Here is a 26,208-nt window from a genome sequence, read left to right on the forward strand (position 1 = left end):
TTTGACATCATTATTCCTTATTTTATTTTTAATATCATCAGAACATCTGGGACACACTGGCAACAGAATTGACTTTTCATGCATGCTGTAAAATACAGAAAGGGGATGCACAATCATTATTCTAGAACAGACACCATTCTAGAACATCGAATAGAACCATCTCCTTTTCCAGTAGAAAACCCTACCTAGTGAATCTGCCTTCTCTGTTAACCATGGCATCCCTCTTTGAAATGGCACCAAGTGCATTTTATACCTTCCTTCAATGTTATAAAAAGTGCTCAATATAAAAGATACATCATGAAAAATGCACTTAATCAGATTTTTTTTCTGTAAAATAATTTATAACACGCCCTTCCATTACATGAATTACTCAGTAATTCAGATCCATAACCCCATAATTTGCCTCCACCTCAGCATCAGCATCAGCATCATTCATGCTAAGCCCATACTTAAATTGCCTACCTACAAACCAGCCGCTCAATCACTTTAACCCTTATCAGCCAATACTACCTAACTTTCTTCTTCCAATTCAGCCTTTCACCCATTCAGTACATTACAACTCCCCTTTTTCAGCAATAAAAAAATTACCATAGATGTCAGACAACTCGCTAAACAGAAATACACATCATCAGGTAGTTCTGCTTTTTCTTAATTTCCATGTTGATTTCTTTCAAATTATTCAAATCATTAAATTATATTATGAAAAATTGGCCTGATTTGATAATATCTAAAAAATGTGCCGAAACAGTATTTCCCTAATGAAAGTCTAAATTATTAGTACTACTGCACTTTTCTTAGATCAGCATCAGGGTTAGTGTCCACTGTCCAGTCCTGTAACATTTAGAAATCCAGTGTGAATTAACCTTTAAGTCAGGTGGTCAGGTTCTTCAGGACTTCATTTCAGCATACTACCTCTATTCTCTGTGATTATGACCAAAGACTGATTCTTGGAATACAGGACGGACTTTCTACACTCTAAACTTGTCCAACTTTATGAGTGAGTCCAGACTCTAGTTATCTACTATGAGCTGTGCGCAGGTCTTGGCTTTTCCGATGGTGAAGCGCACTGTCCCGCACATGTCCACTGAGGTCTTCTTAAAGATGAGCTTGTGGACCGAGCCCTGGGTCTCGAGTCGGACCTCCGGGCTGTTCTGGAGCGTCTCCCCATTCAGTGACCACACTGGGGCCTTCAGCAGGGGCATAGAGAGCTCGCACTCAAAGCAGGCCTGATCCGGAGCGGTCACCTCAACGTCTTCCAGTTCCCTGACCAGCAGGATAGACTGACCTGTGTGTGTGTGTGTGTGTGTGTGTGTGTGTGTGTGTGTGTGTGTGTGTGTGTGAGAGAGAGAGAGAGAGAAAGAGATAGAGAGAGAAAGAGAAAAAAAAAATGTGTGTGAGACATCAAACTCAGAGAAAAACTACAAATGTTTAAACAGAAAGCCAGAGGGCAACCATGTGCTTTCAATCATGAATAGCTACCTATTACAGTAATAAACCCTGATACCACCCTCTCACCTTCCACCATGAGCTTTGCAGTTGAAGTGTGCTCCCCAACCTCTACACTGTATATTCCCTCATCCTCTAGCGCCACCTGCTGGATGATCAGCCTGTGGCAGCATCCCTCGCTGGTGATCTCCATGCGGTCGGAGGATTCCAGCTCTGTGTCGCCGCGGTACCATGTGACGTCACAGCGTGGTGTGGACACTGTACACTCCAGGATGACGCGGTGCTTCTGCAGGGCTGTCCGGTCACGCAGGGGTTTCACTATGCTTACAGGACGGTCTACAGGGAGCAAGGAAACATAAGAGATACTGTATACTGTACATTACATATACATATATATATATATATATATATATATATATACACACAACTGGCTGCTGAATGCTAGCTCCTTAACCACTACATTACCACCGGCCACATAATTGGAGATGCCGGGGATTGAACCCAGGACCTCATACATGCGAAGCATGCGCTCTACCACTGAGCTACATCCCCTTTATTGTTATAGAAAATAAAAAAAATGGTTACCCTCCACTTCAAGATAGCCGATGGATTCCAGATCCTTTGCAACAAATTTGATCTCCCCAGAGTCCTCAGCTGTCACGTTGCACATGAGGAGGAAGTGCTTTGTTCCTGTAAATGAGCCACAACACACATGTTGGTCAAATAAACAGGTAAACAAATAAACAAATAAACAGACCGGTATCAGAGAAACAAAGTACATTTGAACTGATGTAAAATAGTTATATTTTCCATCCAAATACTTGTTACTTCAGTTGATGATAGAGAAAACACTGACATACAGACTAGAATAGACAAGATCTGAATCTATAGTCGGTTGTCAGAATATTCAAATCTTCTGTGATTACAGCCGTGTCACTAACCTTCCCGTCGGATTTTGATGGAGCTGGTGGGCTTTAGCTTGTGGTCGTCCTTGTACCAGTCTCCAGACACATCCATCAAGGACACCTCGCACATGAACACAGCATTCTGATCCTCCTGGATGCACAAGTCCTCCAGATGCTGGACGATCTCCAATGCATGCTCTACAAGTAAAAAAAGTGCAAAATAAAACATAAATAAAAACAAACGTCATACCATATATACAAGAACGACTTAGACAGCTATAAGAGACCACTCCACCACACACTCATTAAGCTAGCCTTTTTGCAACTTACTACTTCATGTGCTAAAAGATCAGGAATAAATATTAATTTACATCAAATCATTAGCAGCCTTTTCCTGCACGCAGAGCAGGGATATACATTTGCTATGGTCACTTTACTCATTTTGTTTTTGATTTGAATATAGTAAAATGTTTCACACTAGAAAATAAAACTCATCATGCCACATCTGACGTCAAGGAAAAGAGACAAATGTCTTTTTCTTTTAAGTTGCAACACCCTATTCAGAGCATTAGGGGACACACACACCTTCCTCAACAACCTGAGCAGCCTATGAGTATCCAGTTGAAGCAGAGAAGGTGGGATTTATTAGAGGATTTGTTTTATAGATCGGAATGGTGATTTGTTCCACTTTAGGTTACATTATCTACTGTAGTATTGTACCAGGATACAAGTAATGTTGCATCTTGAAAGGCATTTTGTGAGCAACTGCTAACAAAATAATCAAACTCTCAAAAACTAGGCAGCTGACTCCTTCAGGTGGCATTTAACACATCAATAACAACAGTCTTCCTCTGTAGGGGTTGAACGTAGGGAGGGTCACTCTGTACCATATATGTTAAGGTCACACGAGGTGCTGAGATCTCCGACTTCACACGAGTAGCTGCCCGAGTCGCTGGGGCTGGACTCCAGGATCTGCAGGAAGCGCTTCCTCCCCATGGAGTAGATTCTGTGGTTCTTACCAGCCTTCAGCTCCGTCTCGTCCTGAGGCGAACGTTTCACACAGAGATTAGATAAGAGATTACAGGGATTAGGTGTTATTGCTGCAATATGGATGGGTGGTGAGATAGCAGCCAGTGTGTGCTGTTTCATTTGGTTTATCTAAAGGTTCTCTCTGAAGAGTGTTCTTCTTTTGACTAAGAAACGTGATTCATGTATCTTTTTGAAAAATAATAAACAGTTTATCGGAATCTTACCTTGAACCATTTTACTTCAACATTTGGTCTGGACAGCTCACACTCCAAAGTCACAAGTGAGCCCTCTTCAAAGCTGAGATCTGTGAGTTTCCTCAGGATAGTCACTGGGGTTTCTTAATATATAAAGAAGGAGAGAAGACTTACTTACCAAGACAGTACTTATGAGCATTTTAACACAGTAAGTAAAAATATATTGTATTGAATATTAATCTAAAGAAAATATATGGAGAACATTTTATGGACAAAATATATGGACAAAATATGGGCAATTTACAGTATATAACATAGAGAATGTATCTGAGGTTATGATATCAGACCCCTACAGTACCACCACACAGACATAATATGCATTAAGTATGTGCAGTAGCTCATCCATTTGATATCCCAGATCATTTCCAATTGTTCTGCCATTTCATAGTCGAAAACATGTGTCGACCGCATGCATAGACTTTAAATCCAGTGGTCTTAAATAGCTCAGCAGCAGATCTGGGGGGGGGGTCATGCATGTTTAGGGGATGAGGTCTTATGTTACCCTGACTGATGTCATGCTATTGTTGTGACCTATGATGTGCAACAGTGGTATGGGATACACTGAGAGACTCCAGCTCCATGATGAGCTCCGTGGCTTATAAGCATGATCACGAGAGCCTCGATCGCAGCTGCCACTCCAGTAAATCTGGCCCAGCACTGGCCCTCATCTGTCACCTGGTTATGCGCGTCCTTGGAGGATTTGTGGATGGCCTGAGCTGGTAACCTTATCTTTGCCCACTGCCGACAGTCACTCTGAGGTTAAGTTATGTTCATGGTTTGGACGTGCTGACAGCGGTGCTGGATATTTAGGCAGACAGTGCCACGATGCTGTCTCTTCCCATCTTGATTCATGGTCCAAAACAGAGAGCCATTTTAATCCTCACTGGCTACAAAAGTCATAGCTGAGCACTGGATATTTAGACCGTCGTCATTCTTGAGTCTGATTACAAACATTTATTATTTTGACAATGCGACATCATGGCAACTCAGATCATTTGATGTGAGTGACACAACCACATTTTACAATCTAATGTTCTAATTTCTTTCTTAGATATCTGAATGGAAATCTCTGGATTCTGAGTATACACATGTATGTGACATTGTCAAGGTATAAGGTATATAGAGGTATAAATTGATAATTCTTTCCCCCATACCTTTCACCTGCAGTCGAGCCGAGGTCCTCAAGCCATCCGATGAGAAGACGATGGTTCCCGTGTCCTCCAGAGTGAGGTTGGACATGGTGAGGCCGTGGACGCGCCCATTGGCGCTAACCATCCAGTTGTTGTTGGGCTTGATGCGAAGGCCGTCCTTCTGCCACACCCCCTCCACGTCTGCATGGGACAGCTCCACCTCGAAAGACGCCGTCTCCCTCTCAAACGTCTCGATGTCCATCAGACTCTTACGGACAAAGACTTTCCTCGCTATGGAGAGGAGAGGAAAAGAAAGGGGGGAAAAATAGCAAAAAAAAAGAAAAATGAACAGTTGACCCTATGAGCAGAGGGTGCACCCATCAGCTTGCACCTCACTGGATAGCACTTTTAAAGGTGCCATGTGTAATGTCCGCCAAAAAATTAATTCATACTCCACATTCCATAAAATATGTGGACAGTATACCTCCAGAAAGTGAGTTGGTCTACCCTAGAGTAACAACCGAGAAACGTGTATTGCAGTTTGGCTGGTGGTTATGTTGCCCTCATACCGCCTCCCATGGCCGAAACCGGTATTATGACACCTGTCGGGCTGTGGCTAGTAATTTAGCATGCTAATTCAGGTTGATATCTCTGTAGCACTATACCTTGTTAATTTTTTAATGACATCATTGCCCTTATTTCTTCTTCTTACACATGGCACCTTTAAGGCAGAAAGTCATAGACAGGTAAATTAAGATAAGCAAGACCAAGTTTATTCCTGAGTGTGCAGTACGTTTCCCACTACATTTTATGAAAACATTATTTCCAATAACTAAACCCACTGGTATTGTTCAAAATGTCACTTAAAAAAACAAATGAAACTAGCCTAAATTCAAAAGCCTCCTAGCTAAAATGCTTTTTTTCCTAATAGAGATCTTAAAAGTTCTCATTTTGTCCAGGACGACTTATACCCTGGAAATCCAGAGTTCTCGCGAGAGCACAATGGAATTGTCTCTGCGAGACACCCTGGCAATGAGCAATGATGCACGTTACTTTTACCCCTTGCATCCCGGGGAACCAGCTAAACTGATGAATACAGCGCTGCAACATTGGAGGACAGTAAAAATTGGTCGTAGTGTTATCCGATTGCGTCAAAGTCCGAAATCATTCAGAGTAAACATGGTCTTGTGTTATCCAATTGTGTGCAGTGAGATTTTTAAATGCGTGCTTGTTGCCGCCCCTCGAGTTGGGCCATTACATTGTTCGTGGCCAGACCCTTAATCTTTCTAGATTACCAGGGTCTGGATTTTCCAGGCTAGACGACTTAATCCATGCCTGTGAAATGTGAAACATGTTCATGTACATAAATATACCATGTTTTTTACAGAGGATCTCTACTTGTGCCTTGGATAATCTTAGGCTTCTGCTGTCATTTCTGGCTATCTTTCCTAGCGAGATCTCTCTTTGTACTTGAAACACCTGGAATCTATCACTTTCTAAACAGATTAGGGATGTGTAATCCCAAATGTGCTGTATTGGTTCTGCTTCTGGTCTGTCCCCTCTCATCCACTCCTCTCCTCTCTCTCTCTCCCTCTCTCTTCCATCTCTCTGACAGGAGCATACCAGCTTTTCATCAGTCTGCCTGCACCCTCACAGGGCTTTATCCATCTGCCCATGCAGGCCAGGTTTATTTTTATAGATGATAACAGCACCAGTGGCAGCACTAGCAGCGGCCTATATGCTCACCGCTGCCAAGGTAAGGAGAGGAGGATAGCGGCATATGCTTTAGCTTACGTCAAACAAAAGCTGTCTAAATTCCTGGGCAGAGGCAATAGAGAGAGCTGGACTCTGATCACAAACAGGACAGGAGCTGAAAGCTGAAGTGGGTCAGTGCCAGAAGTGGACCAGGACAGGGCCAAACTGAGGTCAGTGTAAGGTGAGGTGTGGTCAAAATAGCAAACAGAGGCTAATGTTTGGAAACTGTTTTGAGTTGGTTTTGAGTTCACTGTGATGACCTGAAGAGTTAGTTCTCAAAAAAAAACCCATGGATGCTGATTTAGGATTAGCATTTAAATAATTAAAAAAAACATTCTTCAAGTGTCAAAGAAAGTTCAAAGACAGCATGTTCTCCTTGAACAATCAACTCTGTTTGAACTTGAAATTGAACACAGTGCTGTTTTAGGGGATCTCTCCTTAACCTTAACCTGAGCGACCATAATCCTACGGGACGTTGGGGATGGCAGAGACACAAAGCAGGCAATAACATCTGACACCCAAAGCTCTGGACACAACCATGCCGTCATCTTATTTCTCATTAGTGTGATTCTGTTCCAGCCAGTTCCCAGTACCGGTCACCATCCAACAGGTGGTGATTATGTTGAGAGTCCAGTTCAAAGACAAACATATCCATTTGTCTGTAAATGTGCGTCCCAGGAATATCTCGATCTCCATTACAATTCCTGTTACAGTCCCCATTGTAATTCAATTCCCAACTCTATCTCAGTGGTAACCCTATCTATATGAAGACATTTATAAAAAAAACACCTTTCAAACTCCCCAGAGAAAAAACAGGTCCAGGCCTGGCTGTGGACACTCACGCTCCACGTTGAGTTTGACCTGCGTGCGGTCATGCAGGGTCTCGCAGCGGTAAGTGCCGCGGTCGGACAGGCCCAGGTTGTGGATGGTGAGGTGGCGCTTGCGTCCGGTCTGGGACAGCGTGTAGTGGGGCCCTGACTGGATGACCACCCCCTGACGCATCCACTGCACCTCCCCGGTCTCCAGGCTGATCTCCGTCTCCAGAGTGGCCTCCTGGAACTCCTCTCCATCCACCGGCTCCATGCGCTTAGTGAACAGAATCTGGGCCTCTGCACAGTGACAATACATATACACATATATCACATCAAAACAGACATACATCACATAACAATACACCTATAGAATGTACATACAATGTTCATCATTATAAACTATATGGATATTTCTTTGTAGTGTTTCTGCTGTACATAAAATATACACTAACTACATACGTCTAGTATAGTTTACATCAATTTACTGTCCATATTTTTCAACAAAAATACATACAAGACATACAAAAGCTTTCTTCTCAGGTCATATCATAATCATACACATAATGGGTAACATCTAAGTAATGACTTAATGAAGGTAACCCAGTGTTGCTTTTCAATTTCTGAACTTCATTTTCTGAGCTTTTGCAGTCGTTTTAGTCATACAGTCAAGTAACACTTAACTGGTTTGCCCCCCAATATAACATACAATGTTATTCACTCACCACTGACAGTTTTTAGTTAGTAACCAGTTTGGCCATAAGTCTTTCCACATACAGGATCTTCTAAAATCTTTGTAATCAGGGGTGTAGTGGTAAAATAAGAGGCGGGTAAACTATTAATTATGTCATCATGCGGTATCGGATTTTTAAAAAGGCATTCAAAACATGTTACATGACGGTGGAGGTTATTGTCCAATGTTTATAATAATAACAGTGGTATTAAATGGTTCCTGGAGTGTTAGTGAGTGTACACATTGTGAATGTGGATAATACAGTGTGATTTTTGAATGTTAAAAGGTGCAATTGGTGAATAAACTCTTTTGGGAGGTGGATAAAGTCTAATAAGAGGTGGGTAAACTCTGTTTCTGAAATTTCAGAGGTGGATAAACTGTGTTTACTTGTGTTTAGCCTCCATTACACCCCTGTCTGTAATAGTTAATATACTGTGGTGCTGTCCTCCAACCTTGTATTTTGAGGCTGGCTTTAGAGGTGACCCCCTCACACTCGGCAGTTATCCTGGACATGTCCAGCATCTGGCAGCGGCGGATGAGGAGTGTGTGGCACAGGCCGTTCTGCAAGGCCTCGAAGCGATCACCCAACGGGATGGGCTCGTTGTCCATCAGCCACACCACCTGGGCGTCTTCGGGCGACACCACGCACTTGAAGGTGGCGTCCTCGCCTTCCAGAACCGTGGTGTTGTGGAGCTCAGTCAGAAACTCCACCATACGGGGCACTAGCAGAGGCAACACAGGATACAAAAATCTATGTTTTATTTGAGAGTACGTCTTACATGTAACGTGTGTGTGTGTGTGTGTGTGTGTGTGTGTAGGTGTGTGGGTGTGTGAGAGTGAGTAAGTGTGTATGTGTGTGTGTTTCAAATAAAACAGCAATCATCACTGATAAGGCAGCTTGATCAGCTTCTCTTAAAGCACAAAAAACCTGATGTAGGCACTGGTGATGTTGTCTCCAGACATTGTATGTGTGTGTGGCGTGTGTGTGTTTGTGTGTGTGTGTGTGTGTGTGTGTGTGTGTGTGTGTGTGTGTGTGTGTGTGTGTGTGTGTGTGTGCGTGCTTGTGTGTGTGTGTGTGTGTGTGTGTGTGTGTGTGTGTGTGTGCCTGTGTGTATGCATGTGTGGATATGTATTTGTGTGTGTGCATGCGTAAACCACACACTCACGCTCGACTCTGAGGTAGGCGCTGGTGCAGTCGTCGCGGGACTCGCAGCTGTACTCCCCGGCGTCCTCCTTGGTGAGGCGGTGGATGGTGAGGCTCCGCTCCTGGTCGTCGGCCCGGATGGTAAAGCGTCGGCTGGGGAGGATCTCCACGCTGTCCTTCAGCCACAGCACGTCGGCCTTGGGCTTGCCCACCTCGCAGCGCAGCGTGATCATGCCGTCCTTGTAGGCCACGGTGTCGTGCAGGTGCCTCACAAACTTCACTCGCATCTCTGACACCACACGGAGAGAAGAAGGCTTCCTTGTAATGTGACTTACACACTTTAGCACATTCATTAACAGCATCAACTCATACTGTACTGTGTAATGACGGTGTAACGCAATGGCAATGAAACTGGCAAAGGGTCAAATGTTGTTAAATTATCTACAGTATCTCAGTGCCCTCTGCTTTGTGGTGGCATTAGTGAACAATAGTTAAAGGTTCACTATTTAAAGGTTAAAGTCTATTCTACATATAAATGTATACTGTAAATGCTTGTCTCTGTCAATGTAACACTGTATTTAAGTGATGTTGGGTAACGTTCTGTTGACGTTCAAACTAAACAGAGAGCTAACTCGTTACTCCCTCCCCCTCCCTCCTGTGCAATTGAAACTCTCCTAAACGCGCATCTGTGATTGGCTGGAACAGTTTGCTATGTTTTTATGGTCCAGACTGGGCCAATTTTTTTTTTTTTTTTGTCGTTTTGGGCTGTCCACAGAGACTGCATTTTCTTACAGTATATTCACAGGCACAGGCAGCTAGTGGATGGTGAGGTGATGTTTGCTGTACAGTATGTGACGAAAAATGTTTTAGCTTAGAAACCGCATAACATCGCTCAGAGCACCTTTAATAAAGAAATGGCTGTAATGTAGTGTATGTGCTTCAGTATACACAACACAAGGGTGGATGGATGGATGGATGAATGAATGAATGAATAGATAGATAGATAGATAGATAGATAGAATTATAGATAGATAGATGGATAGATAGATAGATAGATAGATAGATAGATAGATAGATAGATAGATAGATAATTGTTCTTGGTCCAGTCCAGTTCTCCCACCTTTCACCAGCAGGCTAAACTGCATCTCATCGTCGCCAACGTCACACGTGTACTCCCCACTGTCGGACCTTCGCAGTGGGTCTATAGTCAGATAGTGTGTCGTGCCCTTGTAGCCGATACGGAAGCGCTCGTTGTTGACCGGCGTCCAGTCCTTCATCCACCGGACGGTGGGCTTCTCTCGTGAGAGCTCCACCTCCAGAGTGATGCTCTCGCTCTCATAGCCGGTCACTTTGTTCACCTCCTTCTTGTTCACGATGGTGACAGGAGGTTCTGAGGGAGACGAGCACACATTGAGTACATAACTAACGTGAGTTATGACACATTATTGGTGCAGGATCTAAAGCATCCCGCCCATCCCGTCCCAGGGGGCTCCCATTTCAGTTTTTTAGTACGTCGCACCAGTCAAAAAATGTGTCATTAAGAGGGAAAAAAACATATATATAGATATATATATGTTGCACCTAAGTCGCAGGACCAGCCAAACTATGAAAAAAAGTGCGACTTATAGTCCGGAAAATACGGTAATTCAGCCCCACTGCTCTTCCTTAGACGTCATTCTGATATATCACTTCATAATTAGAAGTGTTTTATGGTAAGTATAGTAAGCACAAGATAAAAGTATTCCAAAGGGTTCAATCTATAAACTACAGATTTGCACCAATTTTTTTATCAAGGTCAAAAGCACCTGATCTCAAGGTCGGAAGCACCTAATCTTGAACATTACCTACAAGGATGTTTTATTTGGAAAAAGACATATGTGGTCACACAAAAAAGACACCACTCTCATGTTCACTGCTTTAACAGATGTTCCTATCTATCTACTGTACCTTGCACTTTGACAACGGTCATCATCTTATCATTGACCGCATCACACGTGTATTTCCCCGAGTCCGAGGGCCTGATGTCGGTAATGATGAGCTTCCTCAGCGTGCCGTACGTCTCAATTTGGGTCCGCGAGTCCTCGACCAGAAGCTTCTCATTACAGTACCACTGTACGGGGGCGTTGGCCCGGGAGACCTCAATGGCAAGGATGAGGTCATCTCCTGACACCATTTCCTGATACTCCGGATCGTCCGAGTTTCCCACGATGGTCACCGGGGGCTCTGGGAAAGTACGGGGACAGAGTACGGAAAAATGGACTTTAAGGCTCGTTTAGGCCACAGGAGAATTTATTCATTAAAATAGTAGTATTAAAATAGTCCCTGAATCTCCTTAATATTCAGCAAATCTGGATCCCTTCTTCACTAAGACTTGAAATTCCAACAAAATAAAGATGTGTAACAGTCTTATGGAAAAACAGTGAGTTCCACAAAGGCCAACTCACATTTCCATAAGACTGCTATATATCTTTATTTTGCTGGAACTGTACTGTTCTGAACTGCAATAAAACACTCTTGTGTAATCGAAAATACTTTAATTTTTTACCTTGCACATTCACTGTGAACGTGATGCTGTCGTCCAGGACATCGAGGAAATACTCTCCGGAATCTTCCAGATCTGCATTGAGGATGATGAGCGAGCGGAAGGCCCCCTCTTTCTCCACACAGAACCTCTCGTTCTCCTCCAGCCTCTGTCCGTCTTTGTACCAGCAGGCCTTCCCACTGGCCCTGGACAGCTCACACTCCAGCTCAATGTCATCGGACACTACACAGTTGTAGTCCGTTTCAATCTCTGATTTCCGCAGGATCGTCACTGGGGCGTCTGGAAACAGTAACACATCTCTCGTTTAGATAGTCCTTTTTTATAGTCATATTCAGATATAGAGACACACACATTGACATGCACATGCGACTATAGCTTGAATTTCCCCTTGGGGATCAATAAAGTATCTATCTATCTTTCTATCTATCTATCTATCTATCTATCTATCTATCTATCTATCTAACTGATTACTGATAAGAAACCAGATAATTAAATGTAGTTATATTCAATTTTATTAGCGCGAAACATGAATGTCTCAAGGAGCTTTACAAAGTCCAACTTGAAATGGAACCCCATAATTCTGTTAATTGAGTTATGTCTCATATTGGAGCTTTATATTTATGAAATCACAACTCACAAGCAGAACATAAAATGGTAGACTGGAGTTCAAACAATAAACATGGTAGGAGGTTGATAAACAGGGAGCACTGACATTGATTGGGAATAAAATAAAATAAATAAAATATTATATGTAGGTGTGGGCACTAATTGAATTGTTAAAAATGCTTAGTGTAACATCAATGTAAGTGTAACATCTTTGAAAATATCAGGTTGAAAATACTGAAGATCTCACCTTTGACGTTGACGTTGAAGTCAATAGCATCATCCTTGGCATCACAGGTGTATTTCCCCGAGTCTTCTCTCGAGGGCGAGTGGATGGTCAGTCGACGGATGAGGCCGTCGGTCGTCACGGTGATGTTGTCGTTGTCCAGCTCCAGTTCCACCCCATCCTTAAGCCAGTTCACCTCAGCGTTGTCACGGGATACCTCACACTCCAGCACCAGGGGCTCCCCAGACACCGGCTCCACAACACTCTCCATCTGGGCGGGCCGCGCCAACTGGACAGGAGGCTCTGAGGATATGAAAAGCAAAAATAAAATCACATACTGTATATAAATATATGAAGGAGCTCTGAAGGAGAAGGGCCTTAATATTAAAAATACAAAGAAATGTTCTTCTTCTTCTGTATGTGGGATGTACAGTAACTAAATGAAAAACATGAGGTTTCATGAGAACTGTGGAATTCCCAAGTCATTTTTCACAGTAGCAAGATGTACAGTATATGTTTGAATAACACTGAATTCCATTTATAATGTTTATCAAACTAAGCATTTTATAAGTTTCTCTTTCAAAAAAACATGTGGCTAAACTAATTCATACAGATATCCAGTGACAGCAAATGTACCTTCAATGGTCAGCAGGAAGGTCACGGTGTCATCAGCCGACTCGCAGATATACTCTCCCGTGTCCTCTACCAAGGCAATGGGTATGACCAGCTTCCTGTGGGGCCCGTCCACTTCCCGGACCAGGCCGTCCGCCTCGTCCACCTCCAGGCCGTCACGGAACCATAGCACGTCGGCCTCGGAACGGGTCAGCTCGCAGCACAGCTCCACCGGATGCCCCGCCGGCCGCACCATCGCCACCTCCGACTCACAAGGAGAGACGAAGCGCACAGGCGCCTCTGCAACATCACAGGGACAACGATACAGTGAGCCACGGGACATGAGTATGCAACTTCTCATCATGTACTGCGTGAGCAGTACATTGGACGCAAAGGTTGTACATCGTATATATATTTTCTGACATAATATTCTGGTACAATAAATGTTAATATATAGGAAGTTACATGGTCAAACAGACTGATTGATTTATTGATTGATTGACTGGTTGAATGATTGATAGATTGATTGCCTGATAGATACTGTAGATAGATAGATAGATAGATAGATAGATAGATATATAGATAGATTCATTGGCTCATTTCTTTATTCAATTAATCTATCAACTAGGCCTATAGACTAAAAATTCCTACAACTCATACTGTATATTCTCATAATAAATGTGTTGCTATTTAATAGTCACTCCTCATATGCAATGCCACTGCTGTTACAAGGCCCCCACCTTTGACACTAAGCTGGAAGAACACCGAGTCTCCACCAGTGTCGCACACATACTCCCCAGAGTCCTCCCTGGTGCCGCAGAGGATGGTCAGCCTCCTGTAGGGCCCCTCAGAGCTGACCCGTACGTTCTCCGTCTCCAGGACCTCAAGGCCGTCCTTGAACCACCGGGCCACCCCGCTGGAGCGAGACAGCTCGCAGTTCAGCACAATCTCTTCAGAGATGTACTGGTCAAGGTGGATGTCATCCTTAGGGTCCACAATCATGACCGGAGGTTCTGTATAAGATAGGCAAGGATCGTAAGAGTATGTAAAAAAGAACATGTGCCAATGGTTTATGGAACAGGGCATGGGACACTTTTTGGTATTTTGCAATGCATGTAATTACACATATATTATACAGATTGGTCTTATTTACCTTTAAATCTTTCATCTAATTTAAAGGTAAATCTTATTTACCTTTAAATTAGATGAAACCTTATTTAGTTTCATCTAATTTAATCCATTTAGCTTAGTTTACTTCAGTTTTGTTTTGGTTTGGTTCAACTTCAAGATACGTCTGTCTAGATACCTTTAATGTTGACAGTGAATGACATGCTGCTGTCTCCAGCGTGGCAGGTGTATGTCCCAGCATCCATCAGGTCGGCTGACCTGATAATCAACCTCCTCATGATCCCCTCAGTCTGGACTGTGACGTTATCGCTCGCCTGCACCTCCACGCCGTCCTTCGTCCAGCGAGCGACAGCGTCTGGACGTGAGACCTCGCAGTACAGGACCACAGGGTCCAGCTCCATGGCCGACTTTACGCAGTCCTCCTCTGGTATCTCTTTAAAGGTGACCGGCGGACCTGCAGGGACATCCCGTATGGAGCACAGTCAAGAAGAAGCACAAACGTAGAGCACAAGACAGTTGGGGGGGGGGGTACACTTTTTTTGGGTGGGGGTTATTGGTAAGTTTGGTCCATCTTGGTGACTTTAATTGGTACACTGGACATGCTGGACATGCACTTGAGAGGGGAGAGTGTTTTCCATTGTGCCGTTTATGTCAGGCAGTGGGTTACTAAGGAAAGAAATAGATTCAATTACATTAGTTTGGATAGAGTGGAGGAGCATCCACACGCATCACACAAGTGATTTAGCAAATGATTTAACACTAAACACACAACACTTCATAATAGATTACGAGAAATTAGCCAAATGGTTCAGGGTTCAGGTTTTTGACTCTACAGAGCCTTGACACAATTTCATTTGTTTTGGCACCAAATAAATTAATGAATTTGAATTGAATTCCAAACATTCAATTTGTATAGTATAGTTTATCTGAAAATTAATTTAAATTTAATCATTTAAAATGATTAAAGAAATGTTTGCGTGTGTAGTGGTTTTACAATTCACATAAAAATCAATGTATCACAGTGGAAACCAGCTGCAAAGTTGGGAAAGACCTCACTGTAGATATCGGATTTTGTTTTTGGATTTTGTTCCTGGAAAATCCATACAGTGGAACAACCAATGTAGATGAATTAAAATAGATTCAATGTGCCTCCCCATAAACATCTGCAGCTGGCCAATAACAGCAGGTCACATTTTTTGAAAGCATGCTCATTTTAATAGTTTCATTTCACAAATGAATGATTAAGATGTGCTGTTGAAATAAATCAGACATTTTAGGGAAAAGAAGATGTTAAACCATCAGGAGGAAAAGAGGCACAACTTTATCATCTATCCATCATTCCAAGCCCGTATGGTTCTTCCGTCAATGCAATCAGCAGTTTAAAGCAGGGTTGTGCACAATTCAAATTGCAATTCTGCTTCCTGTTTGCTACCTCAATTGAAATGCAAGTGAAATTCAAGAATTTAATTGGAATTTAACAGCCAGTTTCAATTCAATTCTGGAATTTTGCACAAGCCTGGTTTAAAGATGCAGCGAAAAACATCACTTGTCCTTTCGGGTCACCTGTAATGTCGACCTGAAACACACTGACATCGTCACTTGTTTGACACGTGTACATGCCAGCGTGCTGGTAACTGGCAGACGGAATGACCAACATCCTCCGTTTGCCCTGTGTCTGGACCTCCACACCATCCTGCAGGACGACTGGCTGTCCATCTTTAAACCAGTGGACCTCAGCATCAGGGTCTGAGACGTCACACTGGAGGACGACGGAGTCGCCAGCGTCAACGGACTTGTTCTTCTCCTCCTCTGGTACGGGAGCAAACATCGGTCGGCCAGCTATATGGATGATTAGTTAGTTTGTGCAGAGGACAGTCTGTGAGCTATAGTGATCAAACATTGTCATATTCAAGCATCATATTCATAATAGAGAGAGTACAAACTAACGGTGGACGAAAGGAGAGAGATATCATGTAAGAGAATGTCCACAGCTTATGGTTAGAAATGTGGACATGGTCTTTTTTGCTTTGTGTCCTGGGTGCAATGAATGTGCACAACATCTCTATTTCTTCACGGTTGTTTGGAAATAGTCATCAGTAAAGTAGAACTAACTAAGGCATTTCCCCATATCTTATTTTCCTCATAAAAAACATATCCTGAAACAGTATGGCAGGCAGCAAGGTAATTAAATCAATTTAGTGGATCTCTCGCATTTCTAGTTAAGGATTTGAGAGGTGGATCTTCTGTGTTTAGTGTCTCACCATCGACTTCCACGTTAAACATAATGGTGTCGCCCAACGCCTTGCAGGTGTAGTGTCCCGAGTGGGAGTATTCGGAAGACTGGATGACAATCCTCCTCATATTGCCCTCTGATTGGATATTCAGCCCATCCTCCCTCTCAAGCTCCACCCCATCCTTGAACCACTGGACCTTCGCTGACGGGTGTGACACCTCGCAGTAGAGGACGATGGGATCTCCAATCTCTACTTTCTTGGCGGTGTCCTGCTCACTTAGAGGGGCAAACTTGACCTCACGTGCTGAAAAGATACAAGATCAGTCCAAACATGACTTTCGTTTACTATGTGAAATCCGCAAGCTTATTCCAATACACTTGTCTGTCAAATTCAACTAATCGTTGTAGCTGACTGAGTGCTCAAAAGCTATTTTAAACTTTACAGCGTTGCATGAAAGCAGTGCAAAGCATGAAAGGCAAAGATGTTCAAATATGAACAACCTACCTACTACCAACTGTAGACTGTACGTTTAAGTTTTCCTGAATTCATCCCCAAAGACCATACAACTAGATAATTCATTTGATAGATGGAAAGGAACATTCAACTTCTGTAGTATGAATGAAAAAGTGTTTCCCAATGAAAATTTCCTGTGGACAATTTACTGTCCTTGTGGTCAGGTTAGAGTACTGTACATACGTTCAACTTGCAGAAGAGCGGAATCTCGGACGCCACTGGCGATGAAGGTGATCTCAGCCCCGTTGTAGATGTCGCGGACGCCGCGGATCTGCAGGGAGTGCTGGTGCTGGGTCTGGCGAAGCGTGATGTTCTCGCTGTCAGCCAGCTGGGTGCTGTTCAGGAACCAGGTGCCGATCATGGTGGCGGACAGCTCGATGAAGAATACGGCATCGTCACCATCAGTGACCACCACATTTTTCAGGGGCGTCTTTATCTTTGGTCCAGGCACTGGAGAACCAGACAGACAATATGTCAGTTAACTTTTATTTGGTATGGAAATATGAATATCAATATGAATGAATGATTGATTATGTGGCATTGCTTGGAGTGCACATCTAAAACATATGCATGATGAAAAATTAGAAAGTAGTTAAACCCAGAGGTAGTTCATTCACCCCATAAATCCTCAGAATGTCTATGACATACAGTACATGGCATAATGAATATCTGTTTGAGCAGAGTGTGAAGAAATTATGACTTCCAAAAGCAGATCTACTGCCATACAGCATGTTCCAGAACAGTCCGTCATCATTAAATATATAGTAAGAGACATTGAAAATACAGATCTACTGTACTTGGCACTATGTTCCAATGGCCCCTACAGCACTATACTCAAAATGGGGGCCGCTTGTTTATGGATAGCTTTATTTCTCCGTATGAACGTGACGCTCACCTAGCCGGATGACCTTGGGGAACTCCACGTGGCCGCTGCGGCCGTACTTGTTGACGCAGCAGACTCGGAAGCGGTAGTCGCCCTCGCAGGGCACGCTGTCGCCCAGCACCTCCACGGTCGTGGCCGTCTCCGTGCTCAGGCACTTGCGCCACTCCTGCGAGCCCACCTCCTGCCGCTCCAGCACGTACACGGTCTTGGTGCCCGTCTGCAGGTTGGGCGCGGGCTCCCAGGAGAGCATGGCGCCGTTGGCTGTGTGCGTGTCCATACTGACCCCAACCGGGCATGGCGGGGCGCAGTGCCTCGCAGCTAATCAGGACAAATACAGTAAAAGGGTGTTGAGAGAATCTCATTTCATTTGAATAATGCACAGTCTGTACATATTTGAATTTGTTGCTGCTGTTTTTTTTGTATATAGTATTTTGCACTCTGACAATACACATCTCTTGCATTATTGCACTTTTGCCCATCTTTCTGCTCTATCACAACAAATCATGTACAATTTCTTTGCTAACTCTTACATTCTTGTTATATTGCTGTTATTTATTGTTTAGTATTAAAAATGTCCTTTTCTGTTGCACTTTTTGTCTTATGTGTTGCATTTTTTTTTTTTTCTTTTTGAAATTGACAATAAAGCTGACTTTGACTTTGACATTGAATTTATTGAATATTGAGTATATGACAATAAAGTTGATGCATGAAACTAATAAAAATATTGTGATGACATGAGTAAAATAAGATGATTATATGAGAAATAATGAGACTAAATCCAAAATTCCGATGCACTGTAGAAGGTGAGTTGAGTTAACATCTTTGAATCCTGTTGAAATTCTGGTTACATGGGCCTCAATTTGACTCCAATTAAACATTTTAACTGACAACACTGCAAAAAATGATATCTTACCAAGTGTAATAATCTTATATTAAGATAACAAAATCTAGTTAGTATTGTTTTTAGCATAAAGATACTTACTTAAAATAAGTCAAAATCTTCTTAAATTAAGACATAAAAACAAGTAAATTCATCTGCCAGTGGAGTAAGTAAATTTACCTTAAATTGTCTTAAATCTTCAATCTTATCTTAAATTAAGATCAAATTACTTACTCCTCTGGCAGATCAATTTACTTGTTTTTATGTCTTAATTTAAGAAGATTTTGACTTATTTTAAGTCAAATTCAAGCAACCTTGAGGCTGAGAAAGGCGCTATATAAATAAAACGTAGTATTATTATTATTATTATTATTATTATTATTATTATTATTATTATTAAATAATCTTACAAGAGACCTAAACGAAGTATCTTTTTACTAAAAACAATACTACCTAGTTTTTTTTTATCTTAATATAAGATTATAACACTTGGCAAGATATCATTTTTTGCAGTGAAGTGATGGTTAAAAAATACTGAATTTTTCTCACCTTTGACCTTTAGCCGTGAACTATTCCTGGACCTCCCTGCAACAAATGTGATTGTCCCTGAATCCTGGTACGAGCAGTTCACGAACACCAGGATGTGCGTCTTGCCAAAGGACTTGAGGATTGTCTGGTGAGTCTCTCGTAACTGGTTGCCATCTTTGTACCAGTAGACCTCCATGTCCTCCTCCTCCACCTCGACACAGAAGGCAGCATTCTCCCCCTCCAGAACCTCCAGCTTCCTGGGCAGCTTGCGTACAATGGTGCCTAGACACGAGCAACAGGATAGTGCAGGTTTTGTACAAAGTTGGTTTATTATTGTTAATAACATAGATGGCGCAACTGGCTGGGGCACCTGCACCGTACGCCAGCGACCCAGGTTCGATTACTGACTCGTGGTCCTTTCCGGATCCCACCCTGACTCTCTCTCCCACTCGCTTCCTGTGATTCTACACTATCCTATCATATTTATATGCCCAAAAAATATACTTAAAAAAATAACATAGACATAAAAGTTTGGATAGTGACAAAATGCCCCTCAGGAATCCCCTACTCCTTTTAGACTCCTTTTTGAATAGTTAAACTAGTAATAGATGGCGTCCACCATCACATACAGTAATGGATCACTGAAGCAAAGTTTGTTTTGCTGAACATAATGCCTCCATATAGCGAGCAGAGACCCAGATCTCACTACCTACTGTGCGCTTACCTTTAACCGAGAGTTCAGCGATGCTCTTCCCCCCATCGGCCATTTCGCAGAGGTAGACTCCGTCATCGTCCGCCCCGACGTTCTGGATGGTCAGCGTCCTCCTGGTGCCCCTCTGCTCGATGTCGTACTTGTTGCTGGGCTGGAGCCGCTGGTCCTCCAGGTACCAGGCGGTGGGGATGGACTCCTCCGGAACCTCGCACTCCAGCACGGCCACGTCACGCTCCCGCACCTCCACGTCCTTCAGACCCCGCTTGAACCGGACCGCCGGCGCTGACACCAGCAGTGGAGGTGAGGTCAGGCAAAGTCAATTCAATTCAATTCAATTCAATTCAATTCAATTCAATTCAATTCAATTCAATATAGAGTCATAATGTACGTATACATCTCAAACCACTTTATAGAGCCCATGGGTCAACATGAACCTTGGTCCCCCTAGTGCAAGCAATAGGTCTTGTGGGGACAAGGGGACAAATATCACTCTGGTTTAAATTAAGCATGTCTGTAAGTGGGAAAGATTCATCACAGTCGCACATTTTTAACCACGAGCATTGCCAGACACTTTTACGATGTCTGCCCCATCTAAGCACCTTATAAGATATAAGAAGGTGAGGTTGCCCCAAAATGACTTTCTCACGACAAGTCATGAGTTAAATTGAATAATAAACTATACAAAATATAGTATGAAAAGTAATCTTAGTTTTTAGCCAAAACTCTCAAATCTGTGCTAAAAGCACAATGTTGTCATGTAGTATATAATAGCCTTATATGGATTAGAACAAAACATGTTGGCAAAGGAGCTGTCAAATACCTGAAATAACCAAATGTCTCTCTCTCACTCCCAAATAAATAATGAGGTCATTTCTCCTGAGCACTTTGAATAAAGGAAATGCATTTTACATTGGCTGATTACTATCGGTCTACTTATAAGTATTATAATAAGTAAATAAGTAATAATAACTAAATATTATAACCCAAGTGAATTTAAGACCACTTCAGACTTGTTCCAGGTTGGAGTGACTGTATATAGTGTATGTATTCATTCTGACATGCAGGTTTCTGCAGCTTGTCTGGGTCCTCGTCACTCAGCCTGAGATGTTTAGGCATTCATTAGTCACATAGCCAGGGCATGAGGTAGACACTAAATTTAGCCAGGCATGCTAGTGGGCAGCCAGACTGTTGAGAGGGGTCACTTGAAAAGGATGTGCCATTACACGACTGAACAAAAAAAAACATTAAAGGGGTTATAAAGTACAGAATTTAGAGTTTGTGTTATCCTTGTGTTGCTGTATGCTCTCTGCTAGTTCTTTTCAGGGAGGGCAGTTATAGGTCTGGCAGGTCTGCATGCTCTAACGTAACCTTGCTCAGACATGCCAACACATGAGGACACTTGAGTTTACTGTAAGTCAAGATAGGATTGCAACTCCAGAGCTCCAACAGCTGTTTTGATACCCCTGTTTACTTCCTTTGGAAATAACCAACATGTTGCATTGGAGCACCTTTTCAGTCCAAATTCAAATGAATGATCTGTAACACCTCCTTTACGCACTTCGTCTGAAGGGATGAGATCATCTCTGAGCGTGAATGAAAGCACCTCTTATGTATATGTTGACGTCAATTAGACGTGACAAGCCCATGACTTCCTGGAATCCACTCTGTGCCTACACAAGCCGGCCTATAGAGAACATTTAACACCCCTAAGGGGTTCCCATGGGTGCTGCTTAGTTAATAAGAAAGTCTCTGAGAGACACCACCAGATTACGAATTAAGAGGGATATGGCATGCATGCAATAGATGCCTCTGAGCCTGGCAATGACAGCTGAGTCTCCGAGAGGATTAAATCTAAACCATTGCCAGTTATAAGAGTCAATTCATGTAATCCATGCGTGTGTGCTAACAAATGAGTGGACTGGAGATATAGCACCAGAGTCAAAAGTTATCGCGCAGATAACGTTGAAAGTATTTGGATGCATTTAGACTACTGGACTATATGAACAGCCCTACTCTACTGAGCATTACAATGTAACAATACATTATTAAACGATTATGCTAATCATTAACATAAAAAATAGTGTTATGTGTATTGACTGATAATGTTAATGTTAACTCGTTATACACAATGAGGCCCTAATTAAAATGATGACTTTGCACTTTGCCAGACCAGGGGCCGATGTGTGTTTTAAAGTTAATCTTTTAATTAATGGATTTATAAATATAACATGAACATATAAATATAACATGAACATACCTTTCACAGACAGGAGTACAGCACTTAGGGTGTTGCCAAGAGCATTGGAGGCGGCACATATGTAGAGGCCAGAATCCTGCTGTTTGCAATACAGCACCTTCAGAGTGTAGTAGCCCTCCCGGTCCTCAAACATCATGTGACGTCGACCGGGTTCAAGGGGCACACCATCTTTCTTCCACACGATCTCCGGCTTTGGCTTCCCCGTCACATAGCAACGGAACTTGGCATGCTTCCCTTCTGACACAGCAAACTTCTTGGCCTTGGCCACGTTCAGGGGTGGCTCCTTGCTGTGCTTGGCCATGTGGTGGTGACGGTCTTTGCCGTGGGGTGATGATGATGATGATGATGGCGACGAAGGGGAGGACCCAGGAGCAGGAGTCCAATGGCCATTGGCGTAGCCATTCTGCATTCGATCCTCGCGGGTCTCAGGCACGGGCTGAACCAGGAGGACAGCGCCGGCCACCGACTCGCCACTCTCGTTGGACGCGCGGCACGTGTAGACGCCGCCGTCGGGCGCCCGCGTGCGGAACACCTTCAGCTGGTACCAGCCGCCGTCCTGCTGGCACACGCGGTAGTGCGAGCTCTCGAAGATCTCCTTCAGCCGCTTGCCGTCCTTCTCCCACACCACCTCGGGCAGCGGCTCGCCGGTCAGCTTGCAGGAGAAGGCGGCGTCCTCGCCCCGGTCCACGCGCAGCGACAGTGGCTTGATGAGGAAGCGAGGCCTGTCGCGGTTCTCAAAATCCAACTCCTTCTGTTGCTGCTCCTCCATCTTCACCTCCTGTCGTAGATGCTTCTCCGGCTCTATGCTCCCGTTCTGTAGTGGCTGTGGTTGGTGTGGTTGCGGGTGTTGGGCGGGTGGTGGTGGGGGCACTACGAGCACCTCCTGCGAATCATGCTCCACCTTTAGAGTAGCGGCCGCGCACGTCTCTCCGATGCTGTTCTTGGCCTTGCATATGTACTGCCCGGCGTCTTCGGGACTCACACAGGAAATGCGCAGGAAGTAGGCCTTGCCCTCCTGCGAGATGCTGTAGCGGCCCTCGGAGAAGAGGGGTATGTTCTTGCGCTCCCACACCACGTCGGGCTGGGGGTCTCCACCGATCTGACACTTGAGCAAGGCGTCTGCGCCGCTGCTGACCACCACGGGCCGCGAGTAGCCGAGCACGCGCGGCGCGCCGCCAAACGGATCCATATCTGCGTTTTGGGTTGGGGACACTTCCTCTCTCACTCTCTCGCTCGCTCTTTCGGTCTGCCTGTGTCTCAGGCCGTTGGAATGCAGTCTGTTATCAGTCAAACTCAAGCACCTTCAGCTCGTCCTCTGTCGCATACCACACTGAGGAAATGGAAACGACAACATCAACAGCTTAGGGGGCTGCAACAACAGTCAACAATCAACAGGGGACATGTCTCATGTCAATGTGACCTCACATGCATTCTGTGTGTGACCACAGCATCATCTTCACCATCATCATAATATCTAAATATACTGTCTCATCATGGCAACGGGTTCTGGAAGGAATGGGTTATATCATTAGGGTATCATCACTCAGTGTATCATCATTAGATAGATACTGTATTCATCCTAAGGGAAATTCATCCCGAGTCATTGTCATAAATATATTTTCACATCATTGTTTCAGGGCAGATCAATCTTATTCCATGTAGCAACTGAAGGTGGGATGGAATAAGTGAAGGTCAGATTAAAAAAAGACAGATATTCTTAAAATTCAGCACCTTACAGTACATACCCCATAATGTAGATCTCTAGAGATCTAGTGTCACAAGTAGAGCCAACATTTAAGATCAATGTGGCAACAACATACATTTTTTGTTTACTGATCCTGTGAGATGCATGTCCTCCATGTAAAAGCATTGTAGATGAAAAAACGGAACTTTCGAGGAACTGAAAGCTCAGCTGTTTCACACAAACTGTTCTGGGACACACTGTAGGTCACGGCTGAGGAAACAGTGTATAGTGAGTTTCAACTATTTACAAAAAATGACATAAATACCTTTACAAATCAAACATATTTTTATGATGGGAACAGCAGCTAAAGAGGAATTAAATTCTCATAAATGATCGTGAACACTGTTACTTCTCCACGTAACAGATGTCCTGGGACAGTTCATCGATTCTGAACGGAAGTCTTGAGAAGTAACCCAGAAATCAAATCAGTGCCGCCAGAAACTAGCCTCCACAGCTGGTGCTGTAGCTCACCGGGGAAGCATTCAAAATAGTCTGCCCAAATAAAGACGGCACACTAGCCAAAGAGCAGAAGAAGAGAAATCTCAAACCACTGGGGTCGCACACCTGTGCAAATACACAAACATACACACACACACACACACACACACACACACACACACACACACACACACACAGAGACATTACAGACACAGACGCTCACATGAGTACACAGACACAAGTACACATATGCACACAACACACACACACAAATTCTTTATGTGAATCCACCAATCTAACATATGCGATTCAAAAATTCAATGCAAATTCAAATTAAATATGCCCACCAACACTTAACACTTAAGGGCACAGAGAGTATCACCTGTGCCACATAACAAGGCTACCTGTGACAGCTGAGATGGAGCAAAATGTTGCTGTCTGAATCTTTTCTCAGGTATGCTTGCCAATAGAAAGGTCGGTAACTACACACATACACACACACACGCACACACACACACCCTCCCCAAATCGTAATCTGTTTCATCACTTAAATGTATGTGTATGTGAATGTGCCATCATACTGAAATGTCATGGCACTGGATGTCAATGCCTTTTGAAGTTTTTAGATTCCAACATGATCCAGAGAGACTATGAGGTTTAACATTGTTTGTGACTAAGACTACGTGGTGTTTGGATGTACCGCTGTGGTTATCTCAAATGTGTCCTTCTGTTGACCAGTCTGGATGATGCCTACCAGCTGCTAGACTGGCCTTGTAGATGTTTCTAGAAAAAGATCTAATGAAATCCTCTGTCGGTAAACGCTCTGCTGTGTTTTTTTTTTCTTATCTATTTACATACTGTATTACACCATCAACAACAATAGAAAGTGTTTTCAACTCCACATCAGACATTTCTAGAGTGAACCTTGATCAATTTCAATATATACATAAAATACACTCACACATAATTTGAATGCCCAGCTTTACAGATGTATGCACTGAAATACAACATTAAAATACTATGATAGCATAGTAAAGCAGTAGAACCCACCCATACTGGTGCCAAGTACATGCAGTAACTTTAACAAGAAGTAATTAAAGTCAAATTTAGCTAGAGTTGGAATATCATGGGGAGGTCCACTTTGAACAAAGCTTGTCCAAAGGGGAAAAACCAGGGGACTAAACTTACCCAGCAGGCTCTTATGTTACTGTATACTCTCTCTCGTCCCCTCGTTCTCTCTCTCTCTGGTGCATGGAGGACTTGCCAAAAGCTGCTCTTCACAGTTCCCTCCAGAGGTTTAAGAGGAGATTGACCCTTCTGTTTGTGGCTCTCTTTCAAGAAAGTTGACCTTCGACCTTAGTATCAGTCACTGGAGCTTGGTGGCCCTCAAATGACGAGTCTTCAGGAAAAGAATAGAATTGCAGACAGAAAAATGTGGTTGTGTGGTTGGTCGACGAAGCTTTTTGTCTCCTCTTTGGACCCTTACACAGTTTCCCTCTTTCTCTCTCTCTCCTAGTCCTTGTGTAGCTCCACTGGCTGTTCACCTTGTCCCGTGTTCCCCTTCTCTTATGGCCCAGTCACCTCTTGGTGCGGTGTGTTTGTGTGAAGTCCCCCCCCCTCTCTCGCCACACAGCCCTGTTCTGCTGCCCCTGTGTGTCCACACGCTGTCCTGGGGGGCTGGACTGGGTTGCGCGTGTGTGCGT

The 26,208-nt window shown here is 43.5% G+C and overlaps 1 protein-coding gene and 1 non-coding gene across 3 annotated transcripts; both read right to left on the reverse strand.

Annotated features, from left to right (window-relative positions):
- On the reverse strand, nt 1–26,208 carry obsl1a (obscurin like cytoskeletal adaptor 1a). Of its 2 annotated transcripts, XM_042079793.1 has the most exons (25): nt 25,694–26,208; nt 22,324–23,653; nt 20,079–20,348; nt 19,376–19,636; nt 17,959–18,264; nt 17,247–17,513; nt 16,578–16,853; nt 15,880–16,155; nt 14,495–14,770; nt 13,929–14,201; nt 13,213–13,488; nt 12,601–12,879; nt 11,751–12,026; nt 11,153–11,428; nt 10,326–10,595; nt 9,228–9,494; nt 8,514–8,783; nt 7,362–7,628; nt 4,789–5,055; nt 3,605–3,717; nt 3,239–3,392; nt 2,388–2,549; nt 2,032–2,136; nt 1,516–1,782; nt 1–1,285 (listed from the first exon to the last, which is right to left on the reverse strand). In XM_042079793.1, the coding sequence occupies exons 2-25, from the start codon at nt 23,510–23,512 to the stop codon at nt 1,011–1,013; spliced, it is 6,918 nt and encodes a 2,305-aa protein (XP_041935727.1). In that variant the 5' UTR covers nt 23,513–23,653; nt 25,694–26,208; the 3' UTR covers nt 1–1,010. The 2 variants fall into 2 exon arrangements, with proteins under 2 accessions (XP_041935727.1, XP_041935728.1); XM_042079794.1 differs by lacking the exon at nt 15,880–16,155.
- On the reverse strand, nt 1,927–1,998 carry trnaa-cgc. The gene has a single exon. It is a non-coding gene; the product is annotated as a tRNA-Ala (tRNA).

This window comes from Alosa sapidissima, chromosome 23, assembly GCF_018492685.1.
Source record: "Alosa sapidissima isolate fAloSap1 chromosome 23, fAloSap1.pri, whole genome shotgun sequence".
Taxonomy (NCBI): domain Eukaryota; kingdom Metazoa; phylum Chordata; class Actinopteri; order Clupeiformes; family Clupeidae; genus Alosa; species Alosa sapidissima.